This window comes from Scyliorhinus canicula, chromosome 14 (assembly GCF_902713615.1).
Source record: "Scyliorhinus canicula chromosome 14, sScyCan1.1, whole genome shotgun sequence".
NCBI lineage: Eukaryota > Metazoa > Chordata > Chondrichthyes > Carcharhiniformes > Scyliorhinidae > Scyliorhinus > Scyliorhinus canicula.
The window spans coordinates 116,780,601-116,797,655 of NC_052159.1; the positions used below are offsets into that span (position 1 = coordinate 116,780,601).

At 48.7% G+C, this 17,055-nt stretch overlaps 1 protein-coding gene across 1 annotated transcript in view; it reads left to right on the forward strand.

The window, feature by feature from the left end:
* myo16 (myosin XVI) overlaps positions 1 to 17,055 on the forward strand; it is a 650,273-nt gene that overhangs the window by 571,436 nt on the left and 61,782 nt on the right. Inside the window, 1 exon segment of the mRNA XM_038818242.1 lies at positions 675 to 777. Coding sequence (XP_038674170.1) covers positions 675 to 777 — 103 coding nt within the window.

The window sequence follows — 17,055 nt, forward strand, 5'->3', positions numbered from 1 at the left end:
CGCAGATTGAGAAGGAAAATGCACTGCATCGAGATGCCCATGACTCGGCCCTCTAACACCTGGTCAAACAGTCAGAATCTAGACTGCACGTGGCCAGTTGACAATAATACACAGCTGTGCCACGTAGCGAAACAGTTACAAGGTAGCCTCTGACAGTACTCACCATCTGCACCGTCAGGGAACCTGAGCAAACTGAACATAAGGTTGCAGGACTTCATTGCCACCTAGGCTAGAACTGGCTTTTGAATATTATTTTCCTACAACAAAGTTCGGGGGCGGGTGGGTGGTGGGGTGTTGGGGTTGCGATGAGCTTAATCCGTGCCTCACTGCTCACTGTATATGTAAATAGTTATGCATTGTTATCTCGTTTAACTTGTATGTTATGCAATGGTCTGTACATAGTTTCCTATTGTGCACACTTGCATCACCATCAATGCCACCGGGTGGTCCAACTAAACGAGGAAAATGTAGACCGAGTGGTCACGTGCAAACATGATAACGCAGCTACATAAGATGTTACGTGGCAGCAGGGTGGGAGTTGGCCCTGGGAGCGCGAGCAGAACACAAGTGTTGAAGTAGCTACTAAGCTTGTGAATGAACTAGTTTTTGTTGAAAGTCCTTACTGTCAGTGATTCATTTCCATTTACAATGATTATTTCTGTGTTTCTATGCAGATACAGAAATCTGACTGAGATGGTGCTGGGGGACAGAAAGAAGCTTTCTGCCGAAGAGAAGTGTTGCCTCATCCTCCAGCAATGTAAATTACACGGCTGGCAGGTATATCTGTGCTTTTTGTGATGACTGTATTACAAATAGTGTGCCAATGAGGCAGAGCAACATGCGTGTCCCATTCAGTACTTTGAAATAGAAAATTAGTTTCCAACATATAGTTTCTATTGGTTCTGTTACTGGTGAACTCATACACAGAAGGGCAGAATCCCAGACTGAGGGCCCCTAAAAGGATGCTGACTGGTAGGAAATCGTGGATCCACTTGCAAAGCAGTGGTTGTGAATTTGCATCTGCCCACTGCAAATTATAAGTTCAATAAAGCTGATAATTTGTGGGCTGGCACCAAAGGTTCATCATGACAAATGCTGGATTGTTATAAGAATCCAAATAATTAGTGTACTTCAGCGAAGGGTGCTGCCACTCCTCCTTGGCCTTAACATCGATGTGACTAGAGGCCCACAACCTGTGGTTTACTCTTAATAATGTCATTGCTGCTTGGGATCGATAATAAATGCTGCCTTGATGATGTAGGTCAACTCCCAAGGACAGCAAAACAATCAAAGAGTGCTAGCTGGGAATGGTTGTTTGGTAAATGCATCAGTGAATACGAATTTGTGGGGTTAAATATAAATAATAATATGTGTATTACAACACACATGGAATCACCCAGTTTAACATTTTGCAGAATTCTAATAGCAAAACACTGTTGGAAATCAGAAATAGATGGACAATGCACGGAACACTCTGTGGAGAGAGAGAAGCAAAGTTAATGGGTGGGATTCTCCACCCCGTGCGGCACACCCCTCGCCGGCAGCGCGATTCTCCATCACGTCAGCCAGCCAATGGGGTTTCCCATTGTGGGCAGCCCCACGCCGTCGGGAAATCCCCGGGCGTGGGTGCCAACGCAACGGAGAACCCCGCCAGCAGAGAATCCAGCCGTTTCAGCTCAATGACCTTGATATTTCTTTCTCCACAGATGTTGCCAGACCATCAGTGTTTTCTGCATTTTCTGACTTTATTTTGGCATTTGATAGCAATTAAAGTCCACTGGGGAAACTGACTGGAATGCGCACTGTGTCAAATCTATTAAGGAAATAAATTTACTCCAAGGAGAATACAGGGGCGAGATTCTCCGACCCCCCGCCGGGTCGGAGAATCCCGGGAGGCGGCGCGAATCTCACCCCGAAGACGGCTACCGTATTCTCATGTGCCGGTTTCCGGGCGGGGTTCACGCTGGTGCCAACGGCCCCCCTGGCAATTCTCCGGGCCCCGATGGGCTGAGCGGCTGTCGGTTTCTGGCCAGTCTCACCGGCATGGATTAGACATGGTCCCTCACAGGGGGGACCTGGCAGGTAAGTCAGCTGGACGGTCCTTGGGGGGGCGCAGTGGGATCAGACCCCGAGGGGGCCCCTCCACGGTGGCCTGGCCCATGATCTGGGCCCACCGATCTGCGGTCGGCCTGTGCCGTGGGGGCACTCCTTCCTTCCGCACCAGCCCCTGTCAGGCACCGCCATGGCCGGCGCGGAGACGACACCACCCTGCACATGTGCCAGAATATGTCGGCCGTTCCGCACATGTGTGGGAAAACTCCAGCCCTTTGGTGCATGCACGGACTCGCGCAGTCCCTTCAGCGCCGGCTGGCGCGGCACCAACCCCTCCAGCATCCACCTAGCCCCTGGAAGTGCGGAGGATTCCGCTATTTCCGGTCAGCCCGACGCCAAAGTGGTTTGGGCCATTTTTGACGCCGGTGAATCCCGCTTATGGTCTTTATCTCTATTGCCCCATTAATGATTCTTTTCAAATTAAAGAAATGGGTTGGGATCCTCCGCGAACTGGCGGGGCGGGCAACTCCGGCACGAAGGAGTGGCGTGAACCACTCCAGCGTCGGGCCGCCCCAAAGGTGCAAAATCCTCTTGGTGGGGGAGGGCTGGGCCGTATGGGAGGGGATGGGCCGTATGAGGGGGACAGACTGTATGGAGGGGATGGGATGTCTGGGGGGCATGTAGTCTAGGGGGGATGGTGGGAGCATGGGGTTACGTGGGCAGCACTGCTGGCCATGGGTGGGCCGGGGCACGGAATGGAGCTGGGCAGGGGTGGTGCCAGGTGCATTCGTGGGTGGACGGGGGTGTCCAACCCACCCATGCGACCCGGTGGAGGTTGTTGCTCTTATGGCACTGGATGCCAGTCCTCCTCATCACGCTCCCCGAGCTTATGGCCACTGCCACTTCGTCCCAGGCAGCACTGGCTAGTCTGTGGCTGAACCTCCTGGACCCTCAGGGGAACAGGACCTCCTGCCTGGCCTCCACAGGGTCCAGCAGTCGCCCCAGGTCAGTGTCACCAAAGTATGGTGCGGGTCTCGATGGAGGCATGGCTGTGAGCGGTGTGGGATTGGCTGGACAGGAGCGGTTTAAGTGTTGCTTGTTTGCAGCAGGCTGGCGAGCACGGTCCCGGGCGAATCAGCCTGCAAACCATGATTTGTGGCATGAATCCCATGGGGCCTTATTAAGTCAACCAATTAATGCTTTATAGCAGTAACGGGCTCACCCAGCCAAGCGTAGGGGAGCTCGCAGCATTTCCCGCTTGCTCTACCATACTTGGAATTTTTTGGTAAAATCCCAACCCAAAGTATTTGTGTTAATCAAGATTATCACCTGTGCAATAGTGTCTGTTTCATGTTTATGCACTTAAACTTTATCTCCATATCTATTGTCTGAACAAAGAACAATACAGCACTCTAAGCCTGTACCAGTCATGATACCATCCTTGGCCAAAACCCTCAGCACTCCTTGTTCCGTATCCCTCTATACCCATCCTATCCATGTGTTTGTCAAGATGCCTTTTGAATGCCATTAATGTATCTGCTTCCACAACCTCCCCTGGAAATGCGTTCCAGACACTCACCACCCTCTATGTAAAAAATCTGCCTCGCACATCTCCTCTAATCTTTGCCCCATGGACCTTAAACCTATGCCTCCTGTGAATAACATTTTTTGAAAAGTTAGCAGACCACCCCAGGTTGGCTGGGCTGCAATCGGGTCACTTAACCAACAAAATGTATTTTTGCCTGCGTGATCACCTCATGATTTTGGTGACTGACAACCGAGAGGCCCTGATGGGATCTACCCCAGAATACTGAAGGAGGCTAGAGAGGAAATTGCGGAGGCCTTGACAGAAACCTTTTGATCTTCACTGTCTTCAGGTGATGTCCCGGAGGACTGGAGAATAGCCAATGTTGTTCCTCTGTTTAAGAAGGGTAGCAAGAATAATCCAGGGAACTACAGTCCGGTGAGCCTTACGTCAGTGGTAGGGAAATTACTGGAGAGAATTCTTCGAGACAGGATCTACTCCCATTTGGAAGCAAATGGACGTATTAGCGAGAGGCAGCAGAGTTTTGTGAAGGGGAGGTCGTGTCTCACTAACTTGATAGAGTTTTTCGAGGAGGTCACAAAAATGATTGATGCAGGTAGGGCAGTGGATGATGTCTATATGGACTTCAGTAAGGCCTTTGACAAGATCCCTCATTTCAGACTGGTACAAAAGGTGAGGTCACACGGGATCAGGGGTGAGCTGGCAAGGTGGATACAGAACTGGCTCGGTCATATAAGACAGAGAGTAGCAATGGAAGGGTGCTTTTCTGATTGGAGGGCTATGACTAGTGATATTTCGCAGGGATCAGTGCTGGGACCTTTGCTGTTTGGAGTATATATAAATGATTTGGAGGAAAATGGAACTGTTCTTTTTAGTACGTTTGCAGATGACATAAAGATTGGTGCAATTGTGGATTGCGATGAGGACTGTCAGAGGATACAGCAGAATTTAGATTGTTTGGAGACTGGGGCGGAGAGATGGCAGATGGAGTTTAATCTGGACAAATGTGAGGTAATGCATCTTAGAACATAGAACAGTACAGCACAGAACAGGCCCTTCGGCCCTCGATGTTGTGCCGAGCCATGATCACCCCACTTAAACCCACGTAACCCGAATACCCGTAACCCAACAATCCCCCCATTAACCTTACACTACGGGCAATTTAGCATGGCCAATCCACCTAACCCGCACATCTTTGGACTGTGGGAGGAAACCGGAGCACCCGGAGGAAACCCACGCACACACGGGGAGGACGTGCAGACTCCACACAGACAGTGACCCAGCCGGGAATCGAACCTGGGACCCTGGAGCTGTGAAGCATTTATGCTAACCACCATGCTACCGTGAGGCCCCATGGTGGTCTTGGAAGGTCTAATGCAGATAGGGAATATACAGTGAAGGGTAGAACCCTCAAGAGTATTGACAGTCAGAGAGATCGAGGTGTACAGGTTCACAGGTCACTGAAAGGGGCATCACAGGTGGAGAAGGTAGTCAAGAAAGCATATGGCATGCTTGCCTTCATTGGCTGGGACATTGAGTATGTTATGGGCCATGGTTTAGAGAATCCCAAAGTATATCATGGAGTTCACCTGACCCACAACCTTTAATAGATTTTAATTATATGTGGTATGGGAAGCACAAGGCCCACTCTACAGGTGTGGTACAGCAGAATGTAAAAGTATTTTTTGAAGCAAAACAATGTTTATTCTATTAACTCAAGTTAACCTTTTTAAACCAAACAGTGAACATCTTAGCAACCATTAATTTAAATACAACCCCCAAAGAATACAACACTAAGTAATCCGTAAACTGTCCTTTTAACATCCAGAAGACTTTAAAAAAAACTTTAAACAGAAGCACATTAGGTTCACATTCACTACTGAGAACATTTATAATTCTGAATTCACCAAATGGCAGAGAGATTAACAGTACACCTGCTTTGTCTGGCTTGAGCTCCAACACTGAAAACAAAACTAAAACACACCCTGCAGCAAATAGCCTAAAACAAAAATAAAAAGCTGTTAGACAACAGCTCCACCCACACTCTGACATCACTGATAAACACCCATTTCTTAAAGGTATATTTCTTAAACACCCATTTCTTAAAGTACTCTCACGTGACAAGTATAAAAATTGGCAAGTCATGTTGCAGCTGCATAGAACCTTAGTTAGGCCACACTTGGAGTATAGTGTTCAATTCTGGTTGCCACACAACCAGAAGGATGTGGAGGCTTTAGAGAGGGTGCAGAACAGATTTACCAGGATGTTGCCTGGTATGGAGGGCATTAGATATGAGGAGCAGTTGGATAAACTCGGTTTGTTCTCACTGGAACGACGGAGGTTGAGGGGCGACCTGATACAGGTCTACAAAATTATGAGGGGCATAGACAGAGTGGATAGTCAGAGGCTTTTTCCCAGGGTAGAGGGGTCAATACTAGGGGGCAAGGTTTAGAGGAGATGTACGAGGCAAATCTTTTACACAGAGGGTGCCCTCTGTGCCCGGTGCCCGGAACTCGCTGCCGGAGGAGGTGGTGGAAGTAGGGACGATAGTGACGTTTAAGGGGCATCTTGAAAAATACATGAATAGTATGGGAATAGAGGGATACGGACCCCGGAAGTGGAGAAGATTTTAGTTTAGATGGGCAGCATGGTCGGTGCAGGCTTGGTGGGCCGAAGGGCCTATTCCTGTGCTGTACTTTTCTTTGTTCTTTGTTCTTTGCCCATTAATTGGAAAAATATAATTGGGTACTCTAAATTTATTTTAAAAAAGAAGAAAGAAATGTTTAACGACTTGCTGTCTATGGGGATCACTACCCCAGACCTTACCCACGCTTCCATTTATTTGCTCCTGAAGGGGGACAAGGACAGTAGAATGTGGGTTATGTCGACCTTCTCACTTTTGAATATCGACGTGAAGCTGCTGGCTAAGATCCTGTAATCCTGGTTGGAGCCTCTCTCCGGGGTATAATATCTGAGGCTCAGACGGTCTTTATTAAGGGCCGACAATTGTTGACCAATATTCAACACCATTTAAACCTCGCCCTCTCCAATCTCCACTGCTCCAGACTGGAAGTTATAGTTTATCTGGATGCAGAAAACACCTTTGATAGGGACTATCTACTTGAGATTCTGGGGAGATTTGGATTCGGCCCTAAATTTGTTTCCTGGATTTGTCTGTTGCACATTGGCCCTACGGTCAACATTCGTACAAACACTCTGTCATAATATACATCTATGTATATAATGGAGTGCAGACAGGCAGTGATTGACACACAGGATGACCAGTAAGCACACAGAACAGAGCAGCCAATCACCAGACAGGACATGACCACTATAAAGCCAGAGGGCACCAGTTTTCTCGCTCTCTCAGCATCTGAGACAGTCAGAGTTTGTGAGCTGGCCAGTGCAAACACCATGTGGTAGCTAGTAAGTCTGGTTAGGCTAGCATCAGGTCTCCAGTCAAATCAGCATAGTGTCAACCCACAGTTGAACATGTATAATAGTTTAGATGTTAAATAAAATCGTGTTGCATCTCATCAAGTATTGGAAGTCTGTCTCTCGCTACACTGCATCAAGTGCAGTCCACATCGACCCAGCCAGCCCAACACATCATGGTACCAGGTAGTGATGCTGAAAATTGACGGACCTACCTTGAGTGAATCAGCGTTGACCAGCAAACAGCCATCCGGTGACATGGAAAACGGCGCCCTCCTCCGCAGCTCCGCATCGCCGGCAACCTCGGTGCAAATTGGAAGATCTTCAAACAAAAGTTCCAACTCTATCTCGAAGCCACCGACCTCGAGGCCGCATCGGACGCCAGGAAGATCGCACTATTCCTCTCCACAGTCGAGGGCCACGCCATCCACATGGACAACTCCCTTACATTCCTTGAAGGCGAAGACAAGACAAAATTTAAAACAGTCCTGCTGAAGTTCGATAGCCACTATGACATTGAGGTGAATGAAAGCTTTGAATGGTAAGTTTTCCAGCAGAGGCTTCAGGGTAAGGATGAACCTTTTCAATCCTTTTTGACCCATCTCGGCAACCTCGCGCAGTCATGTAACTATTACTCCACAACTGATTCCATGATCCGGGATCAAATCATTTTCGGGGTCCACTCCGATTCCCTTCGCCAGCAGCTCCTGAAAGTCATGCAGCTCACCTTCTCCATTGCCATTGAAACATGCGTTGTCCACGAACATGCTAACAGTCGGTACTCCCACATCAAGGCGGCAGAAACGGCAAAGCTAACCTCCCACGAGATAGAACGGTTGCAGGCCATTGCACAAATGCAGGGCCTAAGTATCGACGAGAGTGGTCATTTCGCGCACTTTTCCCGGGCCCCTGCGCATGCGCGCCATGACCGAGGAGTCGGCGAGACTGATGACCAGCCTGCGCAGGTGCATACATCGTTTGACCGCACTGCGCATGACCGTTGGCGCACAGAACGCGCTGACGTGGCGTCATGACGTGTCCGAATTTTGGCTCCGCCCGTCTAAAGCGGCAATGTCCGGCAAAATCTTGACAGTGTCTACAGTGTGGCAAGCTTGGCCACTACGCAGCCCTTTGCAGATCTGCTCCACTGCCCAGCATCCAGCGATCCCAGCCACGGCGCAGAAATGTCCGTTCGGTACAGCAGGGCCTGCCAGACTCCAACCCAGACAGCCCAACAGATCCTGAGGCTGAGTGCCTCAAATCCCCATACCGGGTGGGCATCATTATGAAGCATGCGCTGCCTCTGTCCAAGATAGTGAAGCACCTCCCGATCCTCAGCGTGGATCCCGACGACGAGTGGTATGCTGTCCTCACAGTCAACAAGGCTCACATCCGGTTCAAACTGGACACCGACGCATTGGTGAACCTCATCTCGAAATCCGATCTCAACACCATCCACTTCAGACCAAGCATTCGTCCACCAGCCTGCCAGCTCCTTGACTACAATGGCAATGCCATAACTGCCAGTGGCTCATGCTAACTCGGAGTTTCCAATAAGTCATTTAAAGCGACACTGCGATTTTAGATCAAAGGACCTGACAGAGCATCCCTGCTCGGTGCTCGGGCCTGCAAACTCCTGAACCTGGTTCAGCGAGTCCACACCATGTCATCCTCACAGGCGACGGCCTCACCTGATAAAAACTTCCAGGCTGAAATTGATGACATCATCACGCAGTACCACAGCGTGTTCGATGGAATGGGCACATACCGATACAAAATCCTGCTCAAACCAAACGCCACCTCTGTGGTTCACGCACCACGTCGGGTGCCGGCACCCCTCAAGGATCGCCTCAAGCAGCAATTACAGGACGTCCAGGACCAGGGCATCATATCAAAGGTCACAGACTGGGTCAGCTCCATGGTCTGTGTCAAGAAGCCGTCAGGGGAGCTTCGAATCTGCATCAACCCCAAGGATCTAAACCGCAACATCATGAGGGAACATTACCTGATACCAAAACGAGAAGAGTTGACCAGCGAGATGGCTCATGCAAAATTCTTTACGAAGCTGGATGCCTCCAAGGGATTCTGGCAAATGCAACTGGAAGCATCCAGTCGCAAGATGTGCACATTCAATACCCCGTTTGGTCGCTACTGCTACAGCCTTTTGGCATCATCTCTGCCTGAGACGTATTTCACCGCATCATGGAACATATGATGGAGGGTATTGAGGGGGTGTGCGTGTATGTTGACGATGTCATAATCTGGTCCACAACTCCTCAAGAACACATCGATCGCCTCAAGCAGGTATTCCACAGAATATACGAGCATGGCCTCCGACTCAACAGGGCCAACTGCTCGTTCGGTCAATCAGAATTCAAATTCCTTGGTGACCACATCTCGCAGCAAGGCGTGCGGCCAGATGCTGACAAGGTTTCGGCGATCAACGCCATGAAGACCCCAGAGGACAAGAAGGCGGTCCTCCGCTTTCTAGTGATGGTCAACTTCCTCAGGAAGTTCATTCCCCACATGGGGTCCCACACCACAGCCCTCCGCCATCTCGTCAGAAAGTCGACGGAATTCCAGTGGCTGCCCGCTCATGAGAAAGAATGGCGTGAGGGCAAAACTCACCAAAGCCCCGGTTCTGGCATTTTCGACCATACCAAGGAGACCAAAATATCCACTGACGCGAGCCAGGACGGTATTGGGGCGGTGCTCCTCCAACGAGATGACTCCTCCTCCTGGGCCCCAGTTGCGTATGCTTCTCAGAGCCATGATGCCCACTGAGCAATGGTACGCTCAGATTGAGAAGGAATGCCTGGGCCTCCTAATGGGAATCGACAAGTTTCACGACTATGTGTATCCCAAAATGCACAGTTGAGACGGACCACAGGCCATTAGTCCACATAATCCAGAAGGATTTAAATGACATGACGCCCCGGTTACAACGAATCCTACCCAAGCTACGCTGCTACGACTTTGAACTTGTCTGCACGCCACGTAAAGAACTCATTGTTGCAGATGCCCTTTCCAGGTCTATTACTACACCGTGTGAGCAAACTGACTTTGTATGCCAAATCGACGTGTAGGTGCAATTCTGTGCCTCCAACCTTCTGTGCCTCTGATGAGAGGGTCATTCAAATTCGTGAGTAAACGGCCAAGGATCCTCTGCTACAGCGAGTGATGCAGCACCGCACGAATGGCTGGCAGAAGGGACAGTATCCCCAGTTTTACGTCAAGGACGACCTGACGGTGGTGGACGGCATCCTCATGTAACTCGATAGAGCATGCGAGCTCTGGTGCTCGGCCAACTCCATGAGGGTCATCTGGGGGTCGAGAAATGTCGACGCAGAGCTCGGGAGGCAGTCTATTGGCCGGGCATCAGCCAGGACATTGCCAACACGGTCCTCAACTGCCCTACATGTCAGAAATTTCAGTGAGGGAACCATGGGTTACTAAAGCAGTTGAAACACTTGTCAAGAGGAAGAAGGAGACTTATGTGAAGATGAGACGTGATGCTTCAGTTGGGTCGCTTGAGAGTTACAAGTTAGCTAGGAAGGCTCTAAAGAGAGAGCTAAGAAGAGCCAAGCGAGGACATGAGAAGTCTTTGGCAGGTAGGATTAAGGATAACCCTAAAGCTTTCTATAGGTATGTCAGGAATAAAAGAATGACGAAGATAAGGGTAGGGCCAGTCAAGGACAGTAGTGGGAAGTTGTGCGTAGAGTCCGAGGAGATAGGAGAGGTGCTAAATGAGTATTTTTCGTCAGTATTCACACAGGAAAAAGACAAAGTTGTCGAGGAGAATACTGAGATATAGGCTACTAGACTAGAAGGGCTTGAGGTTCATAAGGAGGAGGTGTTAGCGATTCTGGAAAGTATGAAAATAGATAAGTCCCCTGGGCCGGATGGGATTTATCCTAGGATTCTCTGGGAAGCTAGGGTGGAGATTGCTGAGCCTTTGGCTTTGATCTTTAAGTCATCTTTGTCTACAGGAATAGTGCCAGAGGACTGGAGGATAGCAAATGTTGTCCCCTTGTACAAGAAGGGGAGTAGAGATAACCCCGGTAACTATAGACCAGTGAGCCTTACTTCTGTTGTGGGAAAGTCTTGGAAAGGTTTATAAGAGATAGGATGTATAATCATCTGGAAAGGAATAATTTGATTAGAGATAGCCAACATGGTTTTGTGAAGGGTAGGTCGTGCCTCACAAACCTTATTGAGTTCTTTGAGATGGTGACCAAACAGGTAGACGAAGGTAAAGCAGTTGATGTGGTGTATATGGATTTCAGTAAAGCGTTTGATAACGTTCCCTACGGTAGGCCATTGCAGAAAATACTGAGGCATGGGATTCAGGGTGATTTAGCAGTTTGGATCAGAAATTGGCTAGTTGATAGAAGACAAAGAGTGCTGGTGGATGGGAAATGCTCTGACTGGTGTCCAGTTACTAGTGGTGTGCCACAAGGATCTGTTTTGGGGCTGTTGCTGTTTGTCATTTTTATAAATGACCTGGAGGAGGGCGTAGAAGGATGGGTGAGTAAATTTGCAGATGACACTAAAGTTGGTGGAGTTGTGGACAGTGCAGAAGGATGTTACAAGTTACAGAGGGACATACATAAGCTGCAGAGCTGGGCTGACAGGTGGCAAATGGAGTTTAATGCAGAAAAGTGTGAGGTGATTCATTTTGGAAGGAATAACAGGAAGGCAGAGTACTGGGCTAATGGTAAGATTCTTGATAGTGTGGATGTACAGAGAGATCTCGGTGTCCATGTCCATAGATCCCTGAAAGTTGCCACCCAGGTTGAGAGGGTTGTTAAGAAGGCGTACGGTGTGTTAGCTTTTATTGGTAGAGGAATTGAGTTTCGGAGCCATGAGGTCATGTTGCAGTTGTACAAAACTCTGGTGCGGCCGCATTTGGAGTATTGTGTGCAGTTCTGGTCGCCACATTATAGGATGGATGTGGAAGCATTGGAAAGGGTACAGAGGAGATTTACAAGAATGTTGCCTGGTATGGAGGGAAGATCATATGAGGAAAGGCTGAAGGACTTGAGGCTGTTTTCGTTAGAGAGAAGAAGGTTAAGAGGGGACTTAATTGAGGCATACAAGATGATCAGAGGATTAGATAGGGTGGACATCGAGAGCCTTTTTCCTCGAATGGTGGTGTCCAGCACGAGGGGACATAGCTTTAAATTGAGGGGAGATAGATATAGGACAGATGTCAGAGGTAGGTTCTTTACTCAGAGAGTAGTAAGGGCGTGGAATGCCCTGCCTGCAACAGTAGTGGAGTCGCCAACACTAAACGCATTCAAATGGTCATTGGATAGGCATATGGACGAAAACGGAATAGTGTAGAGGGACTTTAGAAGGGTTTCACAGGACGGCGCAACACCGTGGGCCGAAGGGCGTGTACTGCGCTGTAATGTTCTATTTTCTAAGCTCAACTCAAAGAAACTCTGCAGCAACATAAGATAATGACCTCCCCATGGTCCAAAGTCGGTGTCGACCTTTTCCACGCCAAGGGGCGTGACTTTGTCCTCCTGGTTGACTACTTCGCCAATTGCCCCGAAGTAATGAAACTGTCTGACCTCACGTTGAAGGCGGTGATTAAAGCATGCAAAGAAACATTTGCCAGTCATGAGATACCGCTCATGGTGCTGAGGGACAATGGTGCCTGTTTTTACAGCCAGGAGTGGTCTGATTTTTCCCGGTTATACAACTTTTGTCACGTCACCTTCAGCCCCCACTACCCGCAGTCAAACGGGAATGCCGAAAAAGGGGTCCATATCGTCAAGAGATTACTATGCAAGGCTGCAGACTCAGGCTCCAACTTCAACCTGGCGCTGCTGGCATACAGAGCAACCCCGCTGACCACTGGGTTGTCTCCAGCGCAGATGCTCATGAATCACATTCTGCGAACCACGGTTCCAGCCTTGACCACCTCACGGTCATACAAAAGATGCAGCAGTCTCGGGCCCAACAGAAATCAGCATACGACGCTCATGCCACGGTCTCTCCCCGAACTGGTCCCAACTGATCGTGTTCGTGTACAGCTGCCTGATGGCGGCTGGTCCGCCACAGCTGTGGTGGTCAAGCAAGTGGCCCCGAGATTGTTCCTCGTCCGCATGGCTGATGGCTCCTTCCTACGACGCAACAGACGGGTGCTGCGCAGAGTTCAATGACAGCCACCCAACCGTGATCTCCCGCCTCACACAATGCTTCCTCCGGACGTGCCCTACCATGAGGCCACCGATCTACCAGCAATCATGCCGACCTCTGCAACCACCGCATTGGCGGCAGTCCCACCTGTCCAAGTGCAGGCGGCCCCTGATCCACCCTTGAGGTGGTCAACCAGAATTTGTCGCCCGCCACAAAGACTAAACTTATAGACTGAACGTTTCCACAATTTTGTAACCTCATCGTTTTGACCTCTTTAAATATCGTCTTTACCGTTTCATCTGCCCTATATCTGCAGGAGCGACACCTTCCGATGTATATAAGTTCATTTTAGCACATTCTGTATATAGTCAAACACATATACACATCCACGCGCACATGCACCTTAATATTTATTATCTGAACACAAACAATATTAAGAAAAAAGGGGAAATGTCATAATATAGTATCTATGTATATAATGGAGTGCAGACAGGCAGTGATTGACACACAGGATGACCAGTGAGCACACAGAACAGAGCAGCCAATCACCAGACAGGACATGACCACTATAAAGCCAGAGGGCACCAGGTTTCCCGCTCTCTCAGGATCCAGCCTCTGAGACAGTCAGAGCTCATGAGCATAGCCAGTGCAAACACCATGTGGTAGCTAGTCAGTCTGGTCAGGCTAGTATCAGGTCTCCAGTCAAGTCAGCATAGTGTCAACCTACAGTTGAACATGTATAATAGTTAAGATGTTAAATAAAATCGTGTTGCATCTCATCAAGTATTGGAAGTCTGTCTCTCGCTACACTGCATCAAGTGCAGTCCACATCGACCCAGCCTGCCCAACACATCACACTGCATTCTCAGAATACTTTCTCTTGGGCAGGGGCACTAGACAGGGCAGTCTGCCTTCCCAGCTGCCCTTTGCCTTAGCTATTGAGCCCCTCTCGAAAACATTGAGGACATCTGATCAGTGGTGGGGTATTTGTCAAAATGGAGTGGAGCATCGGGATCACTTTTTGCAGACTCCCTACTTCTGTACATTACAGAACCGTCTCCCTCCATAGACAACATAATGAGGATACTAAGTAAGTTTGGTACCTTTTCTGGTTGCAGACTAAATGTGGATAAGAGCAAGTGTTTTCCAGTGAACATACCTGCTAGAGGAGCTCAACTTAATTAATTGCCGTTTCGCCTCTTTAACACCCGTTTCCATTACTTGGGGGTCTGTCTCGGCCATAATTGGCCATCACCACAAATTGATTTATTCCAGACTCATCAGTAATGTCAATGCAGATCCGCCAAGGTGGAGTAGCCTCCCTTTATCCCTGGCAGGTAGGATACAGACAATCAAAATAACTCCGCCTCCCAGATTTGGTTTTCCTTTCAATGCATCCCGACTTTTTTGCCCAGGATGTCCAGGGTAGGTTATGGGGTTACAAGGATAGGTGTTGTGGACATGGTAGAGTGCTCATTCGAAGGGTCAATGCAGACTCAATGGGTCGAATAGCCTCCTTCTGCATTGTAATGATTCTATGATAATCAACTCTTCTTGTCTTTGCATTTGGACTCATCGTTCAAGTCTTGGGGGTCAAGGAGACTTTTGAATTTCAGGGATCTATTTGTACCGGGGAGATTCGCAAGCTTTGAGAAGCTGACCGACAAATTTCAGTTGATCAGTTCTAACATCTTTAGTCATTTCCAAATTCATGATTTTTCGAGAAAGGTTTTGCCTAATTTTCCTTTGGCCCCATCCCCACCTTGCTGAGGAGGGTTATGTCCTTGGCGCAGCCGGACAAGGGATATATTTCAGCTTGTCTGGCCTTATCCTAGGGAACTGAGTCCTGCACTTCCTGATGAGGCATGGGGAGTAGCCCTCTACAGGGTGAACTCCACTTCTTCCTGCACCCAACTGAGTCTAATTCAGTTTAAAGTATTGCACAGAATACATTGGACAGAGGCGAGGTTGAGTGGATTTTTTCAAGATGTGCGGCACGGTGACATATTTGTTAGCACTGCTGCCTCACAGCTCCAGGGTCCCGGGTTCAATTCTGGCCTTGGGTGACTGTTTGTGTGGAGTTTGCACTTTCTCCCCGTGTCTGCGTGGGTTTCCTCCGGGTGCTCCGGTTTCCGGTGCTGGGGTTATGGGGTTAGGATAGAGGCGTGGGCTTAGTAGGCGCCAAGGGCCGGTGCAGACTCGATGGGCTGACTGGCCTCCTTCTGCATTGTAGATTCTATGAAGTGTGACCATTGTTCGCTTGCGCCAGGTAACCACACTCGCTTGTTTTGGTCTTGTCCCAAACTTGTTAGCTTCTAGGTTTCCTTTTGTAATACTATGTCAGAAATTCTTTGGGTGACCCTAGAACCACATCCACTAGCAGCCATATTTGAGGTCTCAGATTCATAGATCATAGAATTTACAGTGCAGAAGGAGGCCATTCGGCCCATCGAGTCTGCACCGGCTCTTGGAAAGAGCAGCCTACCCAAGGTCAACACCTCCACCCTATCCCTATAACCCAGTAATCCCACCCAACACTAAGGGCAATTTTTGGACACTAAGGGCAATTTATCATAGCCAATCCACCAAACCTGCACATCTTTGGACTGGCAGATTCACTGGCATTTCACTCTGGGGTAGGGGCGGATGTTCTCACCTTTGCCTCATTCAGATTCAGATCAATCCTTAGATGGTCCAGCAATAACCAGTGGTTAATGATTGTCCTCCTTGAGGTGCCTTGCAATGCTCCAGGCTTACTGCCATGAGTTCAATGAGGTTTGCAGTGCTGCTTGTGGTGAATGTGATTCACACTATATATAGTTGCCAATATCACTCCATGTATATATGTTCGTTATCTACCCGTTGTAAGATCAATGCTGTATATAGTTGCCAATATAACTCTGTGTATATATGTTCACTATCCACCACTGTAAGTGCAGTTGCACTATCCGACCACCAAGGGGAGTCGCTCTGGGAGTATGCGAGAGTTTGTACTGGGCTCTTCCCTTGGCTCTGCCCAGGACTCCTCCCCCTAGGACCGATGTATAAAGATCAGTGCCTTAGAGCCAGCCTGCCAGTTCACCTGGAGTTCAACGACGAATAGGCTGGCTCTGTTGTAAGTGTATTAAAGCCTCTGTTCAGATCCAACTACACGTGTTCGCTGAATTGATGGTTCCATCACTGCTCCTGTCTCTTGAAGATTACCGTCGGCAGTGAAATGCTGGGACAATGCTTGATGGGACTGCGCCATGTGTCCTTGCTTCACAATGAGTGTTGGTTCCACATGCTCCATCTGGGAATGTGGAGTAGAGGCTTCAATCAGATCAGCCATGATCTTTTTGGAATGGAAGAACAGGTGGCTGATTCCTGCTCATAATTTGTATGTCTATGGATAAGCTGCCGTGGATCCTTCCAATGATGAAGTCATCGCTAAGCAAGATTGCAACCACATTTTCTGAAATAAATGTTCTTCAATTGAAATGTTCAGGATCGCAAAGAAGGCACTAATGATGTTAATGATTACCCTGCATTGAGCGGGGGTGAAAGGGTTTGGATGATCTGCATTACCCTGGAACCTTGAAACTATGAGAGTCTCACAGGCAGGTCTGTCACTTATGGCCTCGTCATCTGGAAAACCAACATCCTCTTTAAGGTTATCCTTCTTGACATCCTCCTCATTCCTTCACCTCATCTCTCCATCTGGCAACTCAAATCCCCTTTGGAGCTCCAGGTTGTGTCGCATACAGAAAATTTATGTGATTTATTGCACCCTCTGAGCAGAGTACTGGAGAGTGCCACTTGATCAGTCCAGACAGCTGAAATGCATCTTCAACATTCCAATGTTCGGCTCAATCAAGTAAGGTGATGTAGAA